At 37.4% G+C, this 23,147-nt stretch overlaps 2 protein-coding genes across 4 annotated transcripts in view; one reads left to right on the top strand and one right to left on the bottom strand.

Annotated features, from left to right (window-relative positions):
• Positions 1–1,099: 1,099 nt before the first annotated feature.
• On the top strand, positions 1,100–8,243 carry ube2kb (ubiquitin-conjugating enzyme E2Kb (UBC1 homolog, yeast)). The gene is made up of 7 exons (XM_039693565.2): positions 1,100–1,511; positions 2,290–2,383; positions 2,475–2,533; positions 3,098–3,180; positions 3,334–3,433; positions 3,560–3,688; positions 7,978–8,243. The coding sequence occupies exons 1-7, from the start codon at positions 1,449–1,451 to the stop codon at positions 8,050–8,052; spliced, it is 603 nt and encodes a 200-aa protein (XP_039549499.1). The 5' UTR covers positions 1,100–1,448; the 3' UTR covers positions 8,053–8,243.
• A 1,488-nt stretch (positions 8,244–9,731) lies between these two features.
• Positions 9,732–23,147, bottom strand: part of pds5a (PDS5 cohesin associated factor A) — a 28,884-nt gene continuing 15,468 nt past the window's right edge. For 2 of the 3 annotated variants that reach the window (XM_039693562.2, XM_039693563.2), the window contains exons 15-34: positions 22,716–22,764; positions 22,459–22,598; positions 22,149–22,264; positions 21,321–21,426; positions 19,371–19,531; positions 19,080–19,203; positions 18,740–18,898; positions 18,583–18,651; positions 18,365–18,501; positions 18,140–18,263; positions 17,500–17,704; positions 17,270–17,384; positions 16,914–17,046; positions 16,713–16,832; positions 16,562–16,630; positions 14,836–14,987; positions 14,612–14,696; positions 14,186–14,523; positions 11,171–11,405; positions 9,732–10,534 (exon numbers count right to left, since the gene is read on the bottom strand). In XM_039693562.2, the coding sequence (XP_039549496.1) occupies positions 10,493–10,534; positions 11,171–11,405; positions 14,186–14,523; positions 14,612–14,696; positions 14,836–14,987; positions 16,562–16,630; positions 16,713–16,832; positions 16,914–17,046; positions 17,270–17,384; positions 17,500–17,704; positions 18,140–18,263; positions 18,365–18,501; positions 18,583–18,651; positions 18,740–18,898; positions 19,080–19,203; positions 19,371–19,531; positions 21,321–21,426; positions 22,149–22,264; positions 22,459–22,598; positions 22,716–22,764 (2,679 nt within the window). In that variant the 3' untranslated portion in view covers positions 9,732–10,492. The remainder of the gene's footprint in view (positions 10,535–11,170; positions 11,406–14,185; positions 14,524–14,611; positions 14,697–14,835; positions 14,988–16,561; positions 16,631–16,712; positions 16,833–16,913; positions 17,047–17,269; positions 17,385–17,499; positions 17,705–18,139; positions 18,264–18,364; positions 18,502–18,582; positions 18,652–18,739; positions 18,899–19,079; positions 19,204–19,370; positions 19,532–21,320; positions 21,427–22,148; positions 22,265–22,458; positions 22,599–22,715; positions 22,765–23,147) is intronic. The other variant, XM_039693564.2, reaches the window with a different exon arrangement.

Raw genomic sequence — 23,147 nt, 5'->3', positions numbered from 1 at the left:
TTCTTCTTTCAGATTCAAACATTCAAAAGTAACAATCCCATAATGTTTTCAAAATTGTATGTTCCCTTAACATTCGCTTAACCAAAATATTTTTAAAAAAATTTAAGTTTTGAACATTCAGAGACACTTTCAGAAATAACACTATTAGTGATTGCATTATTAGTGAGGCCATTAGGTTAAATATTTAAAAAGTGCTTATCAGGTAAAATAATACTTTTAGGATTTATTCGGCTTGGATTGGGTTGTCTAATGGAAGCCACCGTGTCACATGACCAACTGAATACTGAAAAAATACAGAAAATGGCTGATTGTAATGCATTCTATGGGATTGTAATGTGTAGTGTTAAATTGCTAAATTGCCTGTTATTTAAAGAAGCCTGTCCCCCTAATTTTAAGTCGGAATGAAACAGAAGTTCTCTTTCTTCTCTATTGTGATGTATATCCAAGTGAAATGGCTTACTGAACAAGAAAAAATGAGGGGTTGGACTTGATTTAATCCATCTGGAATTGATTGGATCATTGTGGTTTGCTATTGCTGTGATCTCTTGTGATCTCAAGTTTGTCTATTTAATGTTTTGAATGAAGTCTTATGCCAGTTGTGTGATCACAAAAAAGTCAGTGTCACACAATCCTTCAGAAATAAAGTGATTTGGTGATCAAGACACATTTCTTATTAATAGGCCTTATGTTAAAAAGAGTTGTGTTTCTTCATATCTTATAGAAACTGATTTCCATGATTATTTTATCAATAGAACGTTTAAACGAACAGTTGAAGCAGATAATTTAAATGTCTTTTCTCACACATTTTATGGATAAAAAATCAGCCCCAAAAATCTTACTGACCCAAAATTTTTGAATGGTAATGTTTAATAGATAATTGTGTATGTTACATTTAAATATCTTAATTTGTGCTCATTTTCATCATTGACTGATAGGTTACATTTAAAACGCCTAATGTATGTTCATATTCCATGTGAGGCCTATATAATTTACTATTGATTTGTTAATTAAAAATATAAATTGTTAGCAAAAACATTGCAGGGGTGAGGATGGACAGATGTGTTTCGCTTGTATCACGTGGGAGTGAAACAGATGCATCCACGATATCATGTGACAGCGGCACTCCATAGGGGACTGAGACTAGATCTGAAAGCTTTCTGGATCTGTCAAGAGCCCTGCGTTTCAACGCATAATATCTCCACCTGATTCAACAAAGAGGACAAACGCAGTGTTCTAGTGCAGCGTTTGAGTTTTCCAGGCTCTCATTGTGTTTGCCAGTCTTTGTACTGGAGTTCATCGTGCTGTTTAGGAGAGAGAGTGTGTCTGTGTGTGTGTGTGAGAGAGAGAGGGGTGTGAAAGTGAAGCTCTATCAGTCTTTGCGGACTGGAGGTTCAAAAACAGCGTAAGAGAAAGAGAGAAAGAGTGAGAGTGAGGGGAATTAATCAGCCATGGCAAATATCGCTGTGCAGAGGATCAAGCGAGAGTTTAAAGAAGTGCTGAAAAGCGAAGAGGTTTGCAAAACGTTACTTTACTCTATTTTATCAAACAAAAGGACTTTTGGGGATGGACATTCAGAAGCCAATGAGCTAGCTTAGCATGCTAAGCTAATGTTAGCATGAGCTGTTATATGATGGCCTTTAGATACGGAAGTCATAATTGAAAAAAAAAATACTTCCCTTAATGTTTTAAGACGGAAGCCTAGCTCGAATTGCGAAAACACTTTATATATACATTAAAGAAAGGTTAGATTTGTGATGGCACATGCCGAGCTTTAGCTCTGGAGCATACATGTTATTTGACATAGTTAGCCTGCTAGCTTCACTAACACTTGTTTAGTGTGCTGTAATAATATAAGAACTCGTGTTTATCACCTATTAATGTAGGTTTTATCTTTCAAAATACTTTTTTAAATTATTTTACTTGTGTCCAGGTATGTTTGATTAGTGTCAGTAAGCTGCTAAGTTAGCCTGTTTGTGTAGTTTTCAGTAGTGCAATAACATGGCTGTTTCTTAACATTTTGAGCTGCCTAACCTAGACAGCTATTTTTTTTGGGGGGGGGGGGGGGAAATCATAGCCTCCTATCATGCTGTCTACCTAGGCACCTCATTATATTTTGAGACAGCCTCAGTCACGACTTTGTAATGTAATGGGCACTAGAAATAAAGAACTACCTTGTCTCACTAGCTAAATGTTTGATTCTGACATTTTTTTCTTGACCACTGTTACATTAAGTGCACAGTAGTTACATTTTCTTTTATTGGTTTCCATTTTTGTTTTGCTTTATAACAGACAAGTAAAAATCAAATAAAAGTAGATCTGGTGGATGAAAACTTCACAGAGTTAAAGGGTGAAATAGCAGGACCACCAGACACACCATATGAAGGTAGTGTGACTTTTTTTTTTTCACAGTCTTCTCTATTGCTGCCATGTTGTGGATATTAAGATTGTAACTTACAACCTATTTTCCCCCACAGGGGGCCGATATCAGCTAGAAATCAAGATTCCTGAAACATATCCTTTTAATCCACCTAAGGTAATCTTTATTTGTGATGTTTTTATGATTATTAGTTATTGTGGTTGCAAGCATGTAGGTTGGGTCTTGATTTTACCAGTCAGGATGGTTAGTGGGTCTTCCATACAATGATGCAGGCAGGTGTTTAAAGACCTATAACCATGTTCACTTAATAATAAATAATAAAAACTTACTAGTTTATTAGCATCTTCTGCTCCATTTGAAAGTTACAGAGCGATGAGTATTAAGTTTCTGTGGAATAAACGAATTTACTGATTTCTATTTCGTCTATTCAATGATTAATCTCCTAAAGCTGTATGGATTATTTTGGGCTGTCATTGTTTTAATTGTTCATTAGCTGGAAAAAATAGTTTTAAAAGTGATTCGAATGACAATGTTTCATTGTGTCGTTATCATTATTCCCACTCAATTCTCACTCACTTTTCACTGATCGCACTGTTCACAAGAAGAGCCGGAACGTGCACTAACATAGTAGATGTGATCGAGTATGATTTATTGTTGACTGAGAGATCAAATGATGTTAAAGTTAAAACATTAATTTTTTTGTCCCCCATCTTTTTTCAGGTGCGGTTTATTACTAAAATCTGGCATCCCAATATAAGTTCAGTTACAGGGGCGATATGTTTGGACATTTTAAAAGACCAATGGTGAGTGCTTATTAATCGAGTATGATATGTGTAGTCTAGTTTATTATTGTCATCTAGCATATCCTCCATAATCGAATGCTTTCCTGTTCCTTTTTTAAAAGGTTCTGTTCTCATTCAACTACTATTTATTCTGTCTTCACTTCCTGTGTTTAGGGCTGCAGCTATGACTTTGCGAACAGTCCTGCTGTCACTACAGGCTCTGTTAGCTGCAGCAGAGCCAGATGATCCTCAAGATGCTGTGGTAGCCAATCAGGTACATATGTGTGTGTAAAATGTGCATCTGTCAGTGTGTCTGTCTGACCGAGAATGTGTAATAACAAAACATTGCAAACCTTTCAAGTACATCACTGTTGTGTTTTTTTTTCTTGTTGTTTTGCAGTATAAGCAGAATCCAGAAATGTTCAAGCAAACTGCTCGTCTCTGGTCTCACGTTTACGCCGGTGCTCCTGTGTCCAGTCCTGAGTACACACGCAAAATAGACAAACTTTGTGCAATGGGCTTTGACAAAGTAAGTACTGAAAAGCAGCTTCTAGTGTGGTTAAATTTAAAGATTCGCATACTACAGCAGGGGTTGGTAACCTTAGGGACGCGTGGCACTATTGGCTCGTGTTGCCTTTAGCTTTCTGCACATTACTTGATATAAATTGGATATGAACACGGTCACTGAGTTTTCAAGCTCGTCTAATTATGCTCCTTAAAGGGATAGTTTACCCAAAAATGAAAATTGTCATTAATTACTCACCCTCGTGCCGTTCCAAACCCGTAAGATGTTCGTTCATCTTCAGAACACAAATGTTTCTGTCCCTCCATTGACACAACTGAAACTTTGACTCTTCAGAAAGTTCATAAAGAGATCGTAAAACTAATCCATATGAATTGAGCGTTATAGACCGAATTTTGAGCGATTTATGTCGTGAATAGTTTAAGCACTTGTAAATGTGTAAAATGCTTTCTTTCAAGAATTCTTTCAAATATAATGTCATAAATGGATTTTATTTATCATCTAGGTACACTTGTGCAAAGTTTTTCAGGTAGCTTTGCAGGAAGGTTTCCTCAAACGTCTTGAATATGTTGCCACTGCCTAAATTCAATCTGTTCGTCATATGAAGCTATCGTGTCTCTTCAGAAAAGAGACTTAACAGACTTTTGACTAACGGCTTAACGTTGAATGGCTTAATTATTCATTTAGATTAGTTTATGAACCTTTTAAAGCATCAAAGTGGTAGGAGCATAGCTATCAAAGGAGGGACAAAAAGCTCTCAGATTTCTTTTGTGTTTGAAGATGAGCAAAAGTCTTACAGATTTGGAACAACATGAGGGTGAGTAATTAATGACAGAATTTTCATTTTTGGGTGAGCTAACCATTTAACATGTAGATACAAGTATGGTGGCGTGTGAATAGCAAATTTTAGCCCCCCTTTTTAATTTATATGTCTGAAAGAATCTACTCAATATCTGTTTTCATCTCGTAGTCCTCCAAAAAAATAAATCATAAACAAGAAATTTATATGTGATTATTGAAAAACTTCTCATCCTTCAAGAAGCAGGTGAAGACACAAGTCTTCCAGAGGCACTTAACCACCCCACACTCTTAAACCAGTGTACTAGCAAAAATAAAATAAAAACTTGTATTAAATGCAGTTTTCAAATAAGCCTGGCATTGTATAATACCAAATACTGGAGGCTCCCTGACTTTTGCTTTGTTCCTTTCTTGTAAGTCATTTTGGATAGTATCTGCAAAGGGCATAAATGTAAATGAATAAAAAAGTAGGATGAGGACATTGTTCTATCCATTGGTTTTTAACTGAATTGGGGCAGATCTGAAAGCAAGCTTACAGTCGATTCTAAGAAAAGGGTTTAATCGGACTGAATGTTTGGAGAAGTTCGACATGCATCACCAGAAGCCCCTTTTACACAGAGATTCCCGAAAATACACGGATAATGTGACCCGGCATTTGTCCCGGGATTGTTTGATTTTGGTTCAATCACACTGCCGGTGATTTGCCAGGATCTATGAGTGTGTTCATACACAACCCGTAAAGATCCCGTAAAGACACATGATGTCAGAATGAGATGTGTAATGGACGCATTGAAAACATGTACACGCGCATACCGTTCCACAAAGCTGGTGAACGATCTCAGCTTCAGCGCGGATAGTTAGGAGCTCCTGGTCTCTGCTTCGTTCCAGTTTGCAGACATTTGTTCGTCCTTTCTTTGTTGATGACGAACACAAACGTTCTTCTAAGAGCAATAGAGTCGTGCGATGGCACGAGTGTCATCACTATGACACACCCCTTGCGGCATTGGTCCTGGCTTTTGTTCATACTGTGCGATGATGCGAAATGAGGCGTAGTTGTCTTGCGCTGGAGGCGGTCATATGCAAACGATTGGTACGTCACTTCGTGCCGTGACGTCAATTCATACCATGGATCCAGAACGAGCTGTATTTAGAGCTTGATTAAATAAATGGTTCGTTTATAATGGGGAGGACATCTTAAGCTATGAAACTTGCAGGAAGTTTTAATAGTACATAGATCTCTTATATACCAAGAGATCAAGGCAAATTTGGTTTCTCATGTCATGACCCCTTTAATAATTGTGGATCTTTTTTGTCCAAGGATAATCTGAGCTGTTTTATGGGTCGCCCACCACAGTGGCTGGCAGATGAGTCAAAATTGCGTTGGTTGATGCATTCTTGAGTTATCAAAACCATCCTTACCATCAAAATAGTACACAACTAAACCTATAATAAATTTAAATAAAATAAAATAAAAATGACACTTCATGTCCCAAAAGTTGGCGACCCTTTAAAATACAGTGTCTGTAAAATATACATATTACTTATGTATTACACAGTAAAAATGAATTAATATTTTTAGGTATAGGATTTCTCACATGTTGATTTCTATTACAATTTTAAAATAACTTTTGAGAGGTACTGTAAAACGTTTGGAAACATTACTTTTTAAAAAAATGTTTTGAAAGTCTTTCATGATGCTCCCAAAGCTGCATTCATTTAATCAAAAATACGCTAGAAGCGGTAATATTGCAAAATTATTATTACAAATTTAGAAAAAGTTACTTAAAATGCTCTAAGCGATGTCACACGTTTTTTAGGCCCAAACATTTTTTGTCACCTACAGCAAACATCTCCTCACTATCCGCTAGCTGCCTGTCCCCTAAACGCACTGTAAAAAAACGCGGTCTATGCAGACAACCCAGGCTCCACAAATGGCAACAACAACAAACTGCGGCAACCCGCTCCACGAAACATAACAAACTGTTCCAGCCAATAACTGACAAGAAGGCCCTGGGGGTGGGGTTTGGGGGGTCAGTGCAGATGAGGAGGAGGGAGGGTCTATCTAGCCTCCGTTTTGTTTGAAAATACTTCGCTTGGAGCACCTTCAAAAATCACCTTTCTTTCTCATTCTAATGTCTATAAATACATATTAATTAGGGCTGTCAATAGATTACAATTTTTAATCGCACCCTACAATTTTTTAGACAAGTTGAAATGAAGTTGGAGATGCAAAAAAAAAAACACTTAACCAACCGCCTTGACTGACTGCAAATACCTACTACAGTACACGGATCCAATCATAATTGCTTAACACGGCAACATACTGTACAAGACAAATCAAAACATTATTCTGAATGCGTGGAAACAATGTGAATCTGTCTGTGCATAAACACAATGTGCAATAATCAAAGAACAAAAGAGAAAATTACTCGCTGCTCTTGACTGAATGACTTTTGTGTTTTTAATAATGATTTATCTATATTTAATTTATCATTTATGCAGTGAAGACTTAGCCTGGCTAACGCCAGACCACGTATCATTGAGAATGATAATGATATCGTGCTGCGGCAAGGCTGCATGGGGAAACCCAGGCTAGTCAAGACTATGAAGTGTATGAAAACTTCTATATTCAATTTCTGTATATATCCTACCTGATAGACCTGCCTGAAAATCTTAAAGCACTGGTTACAAGTGCTTTACCGTACAAGTGCTTTACTATAACTTTTTGTGCATTTTGACTGGGCCAGTAAAAATCTGACTAGGCCAAGAGAAAAAATAGCCCTGATAATATTGAAAGGCAGAAGTTAATGTGGCATTTATTACAATTTGTTTATGTGAAGATTGTTTTAAGTTCATTTAAATTACATTTTTTTGTAATTTTTTAAAGCCTAATACATGCTAAAATTGATAGCTTTTAATTATACTGTAATGCTAAATGGTTATTATCATGGCTAAAATTGAAAAGAAAAAGAAAATAAATTGCAGACATCAGTTGCAGTATTGGTATCGGGACTGGCCCTCTTTCTTAAAAAGATGCCATAAAACAAATATTTAAAATATAGGCTAATGTCTTGGTTGTTTTTACATTAATTTGAAGATTAAATGTGAAATTATTACAATATAAAAATATTTTAAAAGCTTATGTGCGATCAATTACAGAAAAATTGTGCGATTAATCTTTTTAATCACACACACACGTATATATATATGTATGTATGTGTAAGTACATGTTTTCTACTTTAATATAGTTTAAAATTATTTTTTTCCCTGTGAATGTTTGTAGGCACTATTGGAAAGAATGAAATTTGCCATTTGTAAGTTCAGTTGACTTGTGGAATAGCTCTTTATGATGTTCTGATTAAGCTGACTGTAATTTCAGTGTGATATTGTTCAGTCAAATAAGTGAACTGTTAGCATCAGCTAAAACTGAGTCAATTTCACAAATGTACTGTTGCTTAGAAATGGAGTGTAACATTCTGTCTTTCTCTCCCAAACAGAATGCAGTAATAGTAGCCTTGTCATCAAAATCATGGGATGTGGAGACAGCGACAGAACTGCTACTAAGCAACTGATCATCGAGTTGTTTTCATCAGGCCATGTTTCCCTCCAACCCCTCCTGCTTCATGACCCGTTCACTCCCACCCAACCATCCACACGTGCATCAGCCATCTTGGTTTGTGTTCAGAGTGAATGTTTGGGTAAGATCAGCAGTTAGACTGCAAGACAATGTTTCATCTTCTATCTCTAGCAAATGTCCACGTCCCTTGTCTTGTCTTTTTCCTCGCATTATTTTCACTTTGTTTTTGCCTTGCAACAATAATTTTCCCTCTTAAATTTAGGACGTCACTTCCCTTTTAAAGAAACCCAACAAAGACAAAACCTGTATCACAGTCATTACACACTAAAAGAAACCCCACTTGCATCTGTGAAGCAATGTTAGAACATGTGAATTAGTATATTTAAGGTTGTGTACATTTAAAAGGCAAAATACCAGGAATGTTTTTTTTTCTTTCTTCTATCTGTACACTATAAAATAGATTTGCTTATTTGAATGGGACATTCTGTATATCAAAACAAATTTTGAGATTAATTAGACCCCTTCTATTTGACGCTCTTACGATGAACAAATGTGCGTTTTATTTTGCTCATTTGATTCTTTTAAAGTTTCTTTTGGCTTGCCTTTGCGATAATCAGTCTGTATAATAGTTGAAATGGCCAGATGACGTGGTTTCAAACGTACTGGGTGAAGTGTTTTTTTTTTTTTTTAACCCCTTCTCACTTTTTTCCTCTTTTTGACAAAGGGGTCGATGTGGTATTGGTAGCCCAAAATCCTTTCTCTACTTCTTTTCAAGGCAGCTGTAGGGGTTCGACTTGATCACGGACAGATATACCTCGAGTTGCCTTAAGGTGTTTTTGTCTTTTTCTTTTTGAAGAATGTATTGTATAAAACTTTCATTAAAGTATATAAAGTTTGTACATGCAGTGAGAAAGTGAAGACACTAGAGTTTGTACTCTAATAATGATTGGCTTTTTCTTTGTGGAACAATCATAATGATGAGGTGCATCAAAAACTGTTAAGGCACAAAACTAGTTGGTGTAGACGGAGGTTTAAAAACGTCTGTGTGAGGTGGGGTATTTTTTGTTATTATACCACATATGTATTAAGACTTCTATTCGCAGGCTGCAGATATTATTTCATTTTTCACACGTTTTAAACTGATGTAGCAAGCATGAATCAAACAGCTAGAGTTTTCTATTCTACAGATGCTTCAAAGCGAACGGGCCAAGAGCAAGTACTGCCACACAATGCTTTGTGAACCTGTTTTTTGGGGGGTTTTTTTAACCTAGTGTTCTGTTCTTGCAGGAGTGAATTGTTAAAAAAAGGTTTATTTTTTTCCCTCTGTTACTTGACCTCCCTCTATTTGCTAGGATTCTCCCATACCATCTGTTTTCATAATGCCCCCACTTTCATACACCTTTCTCATGTACATATAGCCAAGTTTTTTGGGGGGGGGATAAAATACTGTTCATCTCTAGAATGCACCATCGATGGCTGGATTTATATTTTGTATGAAAAACAAAAATGAAACAAAAAGACTGTCTTCCTGTAGTGATCACCTTGTTCAATATTGCACGAAGTGAATAAAAGGACAAAAACTTCTGTCAAAGGAGAAATGCAGGTCATAGGCTCTGGCTTTAGTCACTTTAAGCTCCTTTACAAAACAAGACAGAAGAAAACCTACTCGAGCCGTACAAGCATGGTTATTTATTGTGAAATTGTCATTCTTTTGAATTAAAAAAGTGAAAAATTAACTTATCTGTGAATCTTTGTTTTGTGCAAGTTATTACATTTTTTCAGATGATGTCAAAATGTAATTTGGTGAAGAACAGCTTTGTAACAGTTAAAAGTGTTTGGGGGAAATTAAATGGAATATCTTATTTAAAGGTGAAGCAATTTGAATATTGGAACAATATTTAGAATTAATCCAAACACACAAATCTCATGTAGCAAATGCAGGGTGTTCCCTTGAACGAGGAATTCCTGCTCATACACCCAGCAGAATAAATAGCAGCATTACTAATCAAAGTCTTGCAATCCTTGCACTATAAATGTAGAAAATGAGCCTCAATGAATCCTTGCAATCAAAGAAATCTGATGACAATATTGGGATTTAATAGAGGGTTAAAAGAGGAGAGGGAGATAACAGTAAAAAAAATCTTTCCATGTATTTAATAAGCAACCTTAGAGCAGATTAAAACAGATTTTTTTTTCTTTCAAATGTTTGTTTTTAAAAATGGCTCCAGACAGGAAGAGAGCAACAAGAACAATTTCAACAGAAAAGAAAACTAATGAAGAGAAACAGATCTGTGTTTCTACATACAAGTTTGAACATCTGAATCTAAAGAATTCATTCCTCATTCTTCTGAGGGGTGGGGGAAAGGACAGTTCAGGTTTGTGAAGAACATTTCATGTTTAAGTAGATGTGTCTCTTCGTTCGGTCATTCAAACATTTACTGCCTGACCGTCCTTGTCTTCACGAACCGACGCTTTACCTGAAACAAAAACAGCACATAAAATCAACAATTTGCATTATAGCAGACAGGGTATGACATAGAAAGTAAGATCTAGGCCAGGTGAGATTCCATGTGGGCCTGCAGAAACCTTAGAACAAATTGTCAATATTTACTTCACCCCTATGTCATTGCAAACCAGAGTACCGTTTTTATTTTTTACCATTTACTGTGAAACAAAGGGAGAAATTTAGAACAGATAGGGTCAATAGGAATTAGAAGAAAGTAAGAAATGAACGGCTTCATCAGTAAGGATGCATTACGTTTATCAAAATTAGCTTAAAAAGTCTCAAAAGATTTGAAATTTTATATTTAGAAATTTTATTAGAGGAATACTGAGAAGAAATGTTGACCGTTTCAACAAAAAATGAAGCATCCCTACTGTTTTCAACATTGAAAAGAAATGTTGCTCGAGTCGAGCACATTATTCAAACTTTATCATAGTATTCCTATTCAATGAAAAACGACAACATTGGATACAGTTTGGAACAACATCAGGGTAAGGTAAATGACAATTTTCATTTTAGGGAACTATTTCTTCAAGAAACATGAACTGCTTGAGTGCTCAAGTTACAGCATGACATCAGTGCTAAATGAAGCTCTCCCTCAGACACTCACTGACAGCTCCCCCTGCTCTGCTGCATAAGTGGATTCTCTCAGTTTGGGGCCTGCTGCACCCCTGAGCTGTTCGAGAATGGCTTCTTCCTGCGGCTCCTGTAGCTGTGTGAGTGAGTGTACATACTCTGGGCTGGACTCAAATTCTCTCTCTGTCTCTCCTTCACTTCCGTAAGTCATCCGAGACAGGCGGATGTCTTGGTTCACATGCTGTTTTCGCTGTGCTACCCTCACTGATCTTAAACAGAAGAAACACCTGCCTCAACTCCACATAAAATAATTCAATTACAGCTGGTGACAAAGTGGTGAGACAGAATGTGGCATACGATTTTCAAACGATCTTAAGCAAAATTGAAAAAAAAAAAAACATTTAAAAATGAAAGTGAAATGCAATCTATGAAAAGGCAGTTTAACAAACAGGTGCTTTTCTCATGTATAGGGCCACAAGAAAATGTTCTTCCTCTGCCCAGTGCCCATGCAAAAAGTCTGGCTGCATTTATTTGATAAAATTAGAGGTCGACCGATATGTTTTTTTTCACGCCAATACCGATCTTTTGAAATCCGGGTCGGCTGATGGCCGATTAATGCTGCCGATTTAATTTGGCCGATATTTGCTTGGTTTTTAACCTCTATAAATGTAAAAGAAATGATAATTACTTAACATAGACAAACTTTGTCAACAAAAACTTTTTGTCCTCTTAAAAAATATCCTGAAACATGTATTTTTGGTTTGTTTTGTTTTTTGACGCACAAAGACAAATGGACATAACCTAATTATCACAAAAAAGGAGAAAAAAACAACTTTAAATGATTTAATTTTTTATATATATAATATTTATTATATTTTATTTAATTTAACTTCTAACAATAATGTATTTCACTAGTAAATTTTGTTGAACGACAAAAACAACCACCAGATGGAAAAATTATATTTTACAAAAACTTTAAATGCACCACAACGCACCGTCCGTCTGTTGTTCTTCAGACAACGGCATCCCGCTGTTGGACCTTTTAGTCTACAGTGAAATACAGTCACACTTTACACTGTTTGGCCAGCATTTTAACCATGTTTAATCCAGCTACTAACTAACGGTCAGTGTTGTGCCTGAACGATAGTTCATGAACGTGTTCATATTTAGGTCTGCTGCTCACTCGGCTGGAAAATGACTCTAGCGGCAGCTTGCGTCAAACACGTGTTCCACGACAACACTAGGCTGCCCACAGATGCGCCTGCCTAATAATCGGCTTGATATACTTGGATATTGGCCGATGCCGATTATGTTAAAAAATGCCAAAAATCGACCTCTAGATAAAAATACAGTAAAAACTAAAATATTAAAATAACAGCCGTTTTCTATTTTATTTCAAAATGTAATTAATTCCTGTGATTACAAAGCTGATTTTTAAGCAGCTATTATAAATGTTGAAAATGGTTGATTTTTTGGTGGGCCGGTGAAAACCTTAATAGATTGATTAAAAGTTAAACAGTAAAGTTCTAAAAATCCTATTTCAAAATAAATGCTGTTCGTTACTTTACATCCATTTAATGCTGAATAAAAGCATTCATTAAAAAAAAAAAAATGACCCCAAACTATTGAATTGTAGTGTACAAAAAAGTATAAATGAAAATGATAGTATCCTGTGAGTAACAGGCTGCTTGCTAATAACAGCACTGATAAGTTGTTTAATTATTAATTATACTTATGCTAATAAAATACATACCTCTACTTCTTATAAACAACACAGACATGTATAATGCACATTTAAAGTTACAAGATACTTTTATAATTTTCATTGAATGATTGTTTTAGTAAGCAAATTCTTTAGATGCCATCCTCCTGCTAGAAAAAGTCCCTGACATACAAAGGTTAATAAATGGGTTCTACTGTACATCGTCTATCTTAGCCTTAACCAAATAGAAACTAAGGCCAAACTTCCCAGTTTATAGCATGTCAATATTCTCTAGCTCCGAGTTGTTATATAATGGGCTTTATGCACAGCTGCACTACTTCCTGAACTTATGCTGAGTTCCAGGCAGGTTTTTGAGCACGTAAATCACGACTTCAAACCGCGACTTACGACTTTGTAGCATTCCCGGTCATTCACGCCAAACTACCTAGATGTAAACAAACCAGCATGGTGGACCTTACGGGGCTCACGCGCATTTGTAACAATTTCTAACGCCGAAGGTGCTTACTCTTTGTTTATTTGTGAGAAACTGAGGAGGAAAAATAGCACATGAGGCAAGATAAGCTGTTATACCTTTTATTTTACTTTATTTGTATATTTGGAAATGTATTTGGTATTAGTTTATCCTTGCACTCAATGGACTGAACACTAGTTAACGTTATATTGTCCTAAAGTGTATCTCACCGAGTACCGCCTGCAGAAACACTGCATCCGTAGGGGCTGTCATTGTAGTTTTGTATATGTTCGCGGGCTATGTGACGTCAGAACTCGTAACTTGGAGTACATCGGTCTAGTACGAGTTCACGGGTGGGAAGTCACGGGTTTGACTGCCGTTCCAGTGCACTTTCACGGGTATAAGGTTGGAAAAACACGAGTTACAGGTTGCCTGGAACGCGGCATTAAGCCAGCTCCTTGTTTCCTGTCTGCCATTATTGGCCAAATTGATTAATTCAGGTGTGTCTGATTATTGTTGCCGTGACTACTGAGGTCAGGCACACCTGAATTAATCAATTTAGCCAATAATGGCAGACAGGAAACAAGGAGCTGGCTTAAGTTCAGGAAGTAGTGCAGCTGTGCATAAAGCCCATTGTTTGCACTCATGGTACCAAATACCTCCCAAAAATAAAATATTATGGCTTTTGAGTTCTTTTCAGCATACATGAAAACAAAATGATAAATCTAATGTAATCTTTGGAAATGTTGTGAAAGCATTCATCGATCATCAAATGCAGGCCTAGTGGTAAAGTGTCAATTCTAGATTAATTTCCAGTAAAACTACAAGTGATTTATATTAAACTATGTATAATGTACAGAAAGTCACCCCGTTACCTTTGAAGGTCAATCTGTCTCTGTGGCCCCGCTCTTTTGGGCTCTGCTTCTTTCTGCTGTTTTGGTGTCTTGACACTGATTGAATCAGCTGAGGCTGTGGTGGCGGGATCCTGAGCTGGTGCTGCTCTCTTCCGGCCCCGCCCAGACCCTCCCCCTGTCGTAGCTCCAGCCTCTTTATCTGGTGTGACAACACCCGCAGGGTTTTTAGGGGGTCGGCCACGTCGTGGTTTATTGGCAGGGGGTACTGTCACTGCAGAGGGGTTTGAAGACACACTGTTTTCTGTGCCGTCACTTGCAGGTGCAGCACGTTTCTTCCCACTGGGCTGAGCAGCCTCTTCCTAAAAAAAGAGAGCAAAATAACTGAATAAGGGACAACAGAAGTGTGAAAGTCCAGCATTTTCATTGTTTACATGGGATATTTCTGACCTTCTTTACACCTCCTGCTTTTGTAATGACTGGATTCTCTTCATTCTCCCTTGCCCCCATCTCTGAAGCCTCAGAACTCACATCCCTTTATGGGAGAGAAAGAGAAAGTTGTAAATTCTTGATAAGGATGACACACTTCCTGCGGTAAAGATTAATCAACGCTGTGTAAATTCTACATCATAGAGAACGAAAAGTAAAAATAAATAAATTCGATGAGCACAAACCTGCTCTTATTTGTTGCAGGCGAGCTGGGTTGGGAGTTAGTGCTTGCGTTGCTCCCTGTGTCAGAGGTGGTGGTTTTAATGAACGGTCGCCGAGCAGTTACCGTTAAAGGTTTGTTCACTGCCCCCAACACACCTGTCTGCTTTGGTGGTTGCTGAAAAATATGAATGTGTTAAGTAACAAATGAGCTACGTAATGCAGTCAAGGAATTCAATTAGTAGTTGCATCATTTCAATACAACTTTCCAAAAAGAAGTCTGTCACACTGATATATCCCTGTGTCCAGATAACTCCCAACAAACTAGGAGTTCCTAAACTTTTTGTCTGCTGAACCTAAAATACATTTCCTTGGAGATTATAAGTAATGTTCTAATGTTTGAATTAAGTGAAAAATATATGCATGCACTCATTTTTTATAAATACTGGCAATTAACACTACTGGTCGGTATGATTTATTAATGTTTGTGAAAAGTCTCTTATTATCACCAAGGCAGCATTTACTTTATATTGTGAAATATTACAATTTAAAATGAATTTCTATATATATTTTTACATTTAAATGTATTTGTTCAAAATACACTAAAACAATATTGTATAATATGTTTACACAGTTTAAATGAACTGTTTTCTATTTTAAAATATAATTTATTCCTGAGATGGCAAAGCTGAATTTTCAGCATCATTGCTCCAAGTCTTCAGTGTCACATGATCCTTCAGAAATCATTCTAATAAGCGGATTTGGTGCTCAAGAAACTTTTTTTATTGTCAATGTTGAGAAGAGATGTAGCCTGGATGCCAGCTCGAACACCACCCACAACATTTTTTGGTAGGGAAGTTTGGTCTGGACTCGACCCATTGAGAAGTAATTATGATCGGTTCAGAAATCGTAGGGCCAATCAAACTGCCAGGGAGGGCTTTATACGACGATGGACAGATGATCGGTCGTAGATATCAGTTACGTAATCATGTTATCAAAGAGCACTTTGGTTCAACTGGTTTGGACTGCAACTGGAGAATTGAGATGAATAGATTCCGCTATCACGTCTGTTGTAAAAGAAATCGGCGGCGCATTTATTTTAAAAGACGAACAGAGAACTGCATTCAAGGCATTTGTCGATCGGAAAGGTGTGTTTGCAGTCCTTCCAACAGGATTCGGCAAAAGTTTCATTTATCAGCCCTCTCCGATGGTCGCAAAGAAGATGGGATGTGGTCGTTGTGGTTTTTCCTTTGGTCGCACTCATGGAGGACCAAGTAAAAGAAGCAACACTCATTATTTTACTACTTCCAGCGTGAGTGCAGTTGAGATCTGTTGACAACTATGCATAGCTTCTCTGATTGGTTGTTGGTCTACCAATTGCAGAGTTTTTTTTTTCCTGGTTTGGTTAAGACACGCCTCATAATCAAAGCCCTATCGAGCAGTATCAGACTCACATTCTGACTAGAATATGAGTATGACGAAGACAGGCTAGAACAGATTTGCTGCTTTATAGAAACCATACTTTTTTTTCTTCCTCAAAACTTTTGTAACAATGTAAGGCTTTACTGTCACTGATCAATTTAATGTGTTCTTGATATATTAATTTCTTTAAAAACAAACAAAAAAACAACAACAAAGCTGCCAACCAAAAACATTTTAACGTAGAGCAGTAATCAAGCCTTTGCCATTAATGAATGTTTACACAAATGTGTCATCTGGGTATCATTCACATACAGAGGTGACAAAACTTACCTGGATTTTCCCTGTCTGCAGAACTATTTTTGCCTCTGGTGAGAGATACTCCTTATCATTGACAAAATCCTGTACATAGGAAAAGATGGAATGAGTTTGGTAGTCAGGTCACATGTAAAGCGCAATTATGGATAGTCAGATTGGTTGTTACCTTATCAGGTGGGGTAAAGAACTTGCTAGGCAGCACAGGATCTTTTGGGGAGTCCAGATGACATGAAGTGCTCTTGTTTGCGATCACAAATAATGCCACATCACACACAATGTAAAGTTTCTGTAAATGCATGAAAATAGAGTAAAAAACACTGGGATTCAGAAACACAAACACTCTACATGATTTGTTGTTGATACGGACCTCGTTTGCCTTTGGGTCGTCTGGGGCCTGTGCATCTTTTGTTTGTTTGATGTTCTCAACCATCTTCCTCAGGAATGAGTGGCTGTTATTCTCATTCTTTGTCATCAACACCTCCAGCATGAACCACAAGCACCTGGTAAAATACATTTTCAGCTGAATTAGTTTAAAAAGTTTTAAAACAAACATCCTGTGAGAACCTTGGTATCTGTATCTACTCACTCTACTACTATCTACTACTCAGAAATAAAAAGAGAAGGTTTAGTATTACAATTTGAGAGTATTGGTCAGATCATGTAGCTTTCTGTGTATAGAAGGGGGAAACTGCAAAAGTTCGTAAATCTGTATAACAGTCATACTCTTTGACGTCTCTGATCTGCTCCAAATCCTGTGGTTTGGTAAGGTCTGGATCATGAGCTAGAAGATGGATCATGTATGGTACCACGTATTCTGGGAGGAGAGACAGCAGCTTTTCTGAAAAACCAGAATAAGAGAACAGGCAGGATATTTAAGTCTTTGTCATTCATGCAATCCTGTAGAAAATAGTTATTGCCTCAGTGTTATAGCAAAAGACAGAAATGTTATCTACCATGGGCCATGGGATTCTGTTTGATGTACTCTCTGCGGACACTGATGTTCTTGAGTAGGCACTGTCGGGCATGAGCACGTCGCTCTTTCACTGGGTCTTTAGCGCACAAAGCAAACACAGCCATGTACTCCAGTGGCAACAACAACTTCACCAGGGCAACATGTAACTTTTGAGCAAAGATCTGCCGCACCTGATAGCACTCATCCTATGAAGAGAGGGGAAAGGGAAGGAAATTCGGAAAAAATGCAAAGTTGTGGTAGTATGGCTAATATATGCTTTTGTAGCATGCCCTAACATGTCCACTTATGTTAGTCAATGTTTCATGTACCAACAGAAAGCCATTTTGTACAACTGTTTTTGCCGCTGTACTTTTAAGACCGTTGTAAATAAAATGACTACAATTATGCATTTCCAAGACTCTTTCATCTGAAGTGTTAATGTATTCAAGGTAACAAATTAAATTATTGGACTGCACGCATTAATGTTAAATTCACTTGAAGCAACTTATTTATAGATAGTACAGAATTAAGCCATTAAAATGAGATCATTGTAATTTTAATATAATCTAATAACTTTATAGCTACATAATAATTTTATTATGCGTTTCATAAGAGTCCAAGTAGTCTTGTACTGAACTTACATTAATGACGAGTCCACAGAGCTGAAACTGCTCTGGAGTGATGATGTCATGGTAACAAGGCTCTTGTGCCAGTTTCATGATGGCGCTCCCCGCTGCAAGCCTCAGTCGAGACATGTCAGACTTGCTGTGTCCACAAACACACAGGTTAGAGGCCTATTACAAGATTAGGGCAGCTTTCATAATTACAGAAAATTACTTTGGAGAGTCCTGACACCCAGTTAGTACCTGATTTTCTTTTGCTCGGTGAGGTCTCCCTCACTGACCAGCATGGCTGAGAGGAGTCTGAGAGTAGAGTTAGCCGATTTAGACTGATTATTCCTCATTCCCAGCAACCAGCGGACCAACAGCTTAATGGCTTGCACCTGGAAACACAGACATGCACATGTATACACACAAACGAACAAGATATGTTGTTTTCAACCTGATTACTCAAAGACATTTACCTTAGCCAGCACTTCAGGGGAAACCTCATCATCAGCTGTCCAGAGGCGCCCATTCTTGTTTCCCACAGACTGACAGGGAAAGAGGGTTAGTTTACCATGCGAGGCAATAAAATGATTCCCCCATGCCCAAAGCAGAATAATACATCAATATGCTCACTCTGTCATTCATCAGAAGGTCCTTCACGATAAAATTGGCTACGATTGACTTCATGGGCGACGCAAATTGATCCGGGGCCAGCATGGAGATGTGTCCAAGAGACACGAGTGGAGTGATCAGCTGTTCAGGCACATCTGCATTCAGACTGCGAGACAATGGCTGAAGAGACCGAGACAAAAAGGCATATATGAAAAACTTGCCTGCCGTAAAAAACTCAATTTCTTTCATTATCGTAACATTCACAGGATTAGACGGTCAAAAAAATGTGTGTGTTATACATTTGGTGGCATTTTAAGCAAAGACTGCATTTGTGAAAATGCTTTTATGCACATAGATTTACCTCAAATATTTGTGCTAACTGGACCTCTTTGTTGTGAAAGATGGCATGGATGCAGTTGACCGCCTGTTTGGCCTGGTGGGGGGTACCTCGTTTTGCCTTCTGATGTAGTATGGGAATTAGAGTCCTGTACACAGATTTAGAGAACATTTAACTACACATTTTTTCTTTTGAATTTGGTATTAATAAAGTTTGATGAGACTGAAGAGTTTGTATCAGTAAGTATATAATGAGTTTAAGATGTTGTTTCTGGCTCCAAACAGTTGCGTGTATGCATTTGGGAAGTGTTCATACGAGCGGATTTGTGGCAGTTCAGTCTCGATCTTTTGTCCCGTGTTTCTGAAGATCTGTATTGCTGCTTCCGCCACTTTATCGTCCTCCATCTTCAGACACTGCAGCAAGGACTCATAAGTCTCAGCTGAGTGGAATGCAGTGGGGTGAGTAAATGACAAAACCTGAGAAAGGGAAAACAGAACAGCAAACTTAGAACTTTTTTTGGGTCCGGACAAAAAACAAGAAAGAAAATACATCTAGTCCTGCTTCGCTTAGCTTAACACTGAACCTAAAGAAGAAAAAAAAAAAGATTTTTTGATGTATATTTTGTGACTGAACTTGTCGAACATCCAAAACAATGCTGTGTGCTGGGCCAAATGCACTCACTGTAAGTGTGTACAAAGGATGGTATATGATGGAGCTGACCACACGTGAAGAGCTTATAAAAGGTGTAATGGAGTCAAAACAGCGGCAGGAATTCCTCCGTCACACGCACAAATGAAGATCTGCTGCCTGTACTGAACTATGATGGACAACATCGTGACTATGAGGAGAAAAAACAGCTATGCTTGATCATTAGGGGTTGGGTACCGAAACTCGGTGCCAATAGGGAACCGGTCAGACATAAACGGTAGTAACCAGACCGAATAAGAATGAAAATTTCAGTGCCTGATTTCGGTGCCTGAGTCTGTGGCATGAGGCGCACACACGCAGTCTCTCGCTCTTCTCCTTCTCCTACGTCTGCTGATAGCGAAGGGATTAATGAAGATGACGAAGACAAAACGCTGCAAGGTTTGGCTGCATTTCACGTGTAAAATTACGCGTCAGAACGATTGTCTGAAGAATCAGACATAGAATCAGGATTCACGCCCCCTTGACGCTCACGTCATCATATTATATTAGCGCGTGCATCATCTGCTCCTCAAATTTTTCTGCCGAAAAAGGAAGCTTGTCAGCAGCGCGAGGAGTTTGGCAGAGAACGCAGCGTCTCGTTCCCTATTCAGAGAACATGGGTTACACAGAGACATTCTCTTTCATATGTTTACTCAAAGCTGTGTAGCTAAGATGCAGTGGGAACGAAATATCAGACTGGCTAAGAGCTTAACTAGTAAATGGCCAACCAGATATCTTACATGACTAGTTCAAGCAGACAAAACATGGGAACCTGTAGCCATGTCCATTTTATATTACCCTGGTAGTAATCTCTATTAATCTCCAGTATAATTACCTTGTTTGATACAATATTGTTTTATTTGATAATATGTAAAAGTGAACTTTTATTTTATATTGGTTTATTTATTATTACCATGTTTCTTGTATTTATATTGTAAATCAATATTGCGTCCAGTTTGGCCCTGTAAATAAAGGGGTATTATTTTTTGACAGTGTGTGCGGTTTCGTTTTCTTAAATACCATTTCAAGAACCGTTTAGGTACCAGAACCGTTTAAAAAATACCGAGTAGGTACTAGTATTGGATAAAACCCAACCGATACCCAACCCTATTGATCATTCTGTCCTTTTAAGGTTGCATCTTGTGACATGTCCTGTTTTTGGTTCGTTTAGTCATTAGGTCATGTCTTTGGGTCATCGTTTGTTTCAGTTCGTGTGTGTGCAGACCAAGACCCATATTTTCAGCTATCTCGATCTGCGCACTAAGGCTCGGATGGCAGCTTTTACACTTATTTAAATTAACCGCACTAACAGAGCTATCGCACCAGGGTTCCTTTTAATCTAACCAAACATTGCAGGTGTGAACACACCCTAAAATATTGAAGAATATTACTAAATGAGTCAGACACTTGGTTGGAACAATAGCCTATGCTTTTGTAGCAATTTACTTTTATTTGTACCAATTTTAAATGTGATTGTATGTCTATATAGTACTTAAAACTTGTTTAAAAAAAGCAAGAAATTCTGTTTACCCTTATATTGAAAACTTTAAACTAGTACATTGTAAATACGAACAGTACCTTAAGCAGCTCAAGTCCAGCACGGATGGCAGTATCAGGAGTAACTCCCTCATCTTCATCATCAGCAGTGCCCTCAATTGATTTATTTAACAGCTTAACCAGGGCACTATATACACACACACACAAACACATTATTATTGATCCAAAAAAAAGTCTACACAATACCTGTAGTTACACTTCATCCCCACAAGATGTCTCACTGTTAAAAAGCTATTCAGACAGTTACACAACCGCTAAGGGGGGGGGAAACAAGCACATGGCCCATATTGCGCTTATCTCTCTCCCACTCAGTTTTTCTTTCTCTCTTATTCATGTTCTCCCTTTACATCTGCAGGTGCACTGACAGTCCTTATCGGATACCGTTGTTTAAAAAAAGAGAATACATTCTCTGTGACTGTGCTTCACCCTGTCTGCAGTTATTTTACTTCAAATTAGAGTTTTAGGCATTGTAGTCAATGTACGGTATTTTTACAATAGTTGTTAGAGTAAATGTAATAAAATAGAAATAAATATAGTAAAATATAATTCAAGTTATATTTTTTATGTCCAAAACAATTTATGCTCAAGATCATTGACCCATCCCTTGTAAATAAATAAATAAACAAACAAATAGTTATAAATGTTAAATGCATGAACGTACATTTTTTTTAGTGTTCAGACTAAAAACTAAACGGCTACATAACAAAACACTCAGCCAGATATCTGGGGCGCCAATGTCAACAAAGCCTGTTAATCTGAAAACCTGGATGACGGTCACTAACTACTACTCCCTTCAAAAAAAACATTCTCAAAACCAATTCTCATATGCCATTTGACCTCATTCCCTACCTGATGGCCTCAGAGTCGATGTGAACTGGTGCGATTCTCTCCAGCAGGAATTTTACCATCTCCAGGAATGGGTTTGTGGGTTGCTTGGGGAATGTCAGCTTCCGTGTTATTTCCCTCTGAAAGGAAACTCCACTCTTAGATAACTTGTATCTTTATAATATTAAATACATAGCTTCTTAAAGTGTTGTGTTGTAGTAAAGTGTTGAAACATGTCTTAATCATATACATTTTATACAGCATGCTTATAATTAGTTATAATGTGAGCTTGAAACGTGCAGTAGTAAATATGATGGTTTTGCCTTAAACTCACCACACACTGTTCAGCCTGTTTACAGGAGCAGGTGGGGCTGATGAGCTGCTCAAGCTGAAGACGTAGTTTCTCATCTTCACCCAGAGCCTGATTAAACTTCTTCATAAAGTCCTGAGCTTTGCCTGGGTCTGGGAGATTCTCTGAGAATATGAGAGAGATGGACAAAAGCACACATGTAAAACCTGTTGGTTTCAATAACTATTAATTTATATATATATATATATATATATATATATATATATAGTGTGTGTACTTACTAGCGATGTTCATAAGTTTTCCAAACATGGCTGTGGTATTTGCTTCAGACTGCAGAAAGAGAAAATCAACAGTCATGCCTCCACAGCAGCAAAATTCATATACACTCATATACACACAGTTACAAAATAACAAATTGCTGCTTTGATCACCACTTCAATTTAGCTGAACATTTGTTTGATTAGTGTATTCTTAACATTAGTACAAGTTGCTATTAGCCAATGTTGTACCATTACATATTTTTGTCTGTCACTGACATCTGTCATTTGTATGCTTCGGCATGTAAAAGTGACGTAAAAATAATAATGCCCTTTGATGTCTTATAGAATATTTTCATATAAATGCATATCCAGTATAATAGGACATGCTGTGGACATGGCTGACATCTACACACCAAAACATCTTGATTTATAATTTGATACAATACCTAGAAA

Source organism: Pimephales promelas, chromosome 6, assembly GCF_988280905.1.
Source record: "Pimephales promelas chromosome 6, fPimPro1.hap1.1, whole genome shotgun sequence".
Classification (NCBI taxonomy): Eukaryota; Metazoa; Chordata; class Actinopteri; order Cypriniformes; family Leuciscidae; genus Pimephales; species Pimephales promelas.
This window is presented reverse-complemented; position numbering and strand designations above follow the sequence as displayed.

Coding starts and splice junctions, on each gene's coding strand:
- ube2kb (XM_039693565.2), top strand. CDS start 1,449: ATGGCAAATATCGCTGTGCAGAGGATCAAGCGAGAGTTTAAAGAAGTG. Junction 2,384..2,474: donor ACCAGACACACCATATGAAG/GTAGTGTGACTT, acceptor TTTCCCCCACAG/GGGGCCGATATCAGCTAGAA. Junction 3,181..3,333: donor GACATTTTAAAAGACCAATG/GTGAGTGCTTAT, acceptor TCCTGTGTTTAG/GGCTGCAGCTATGACTTTGC.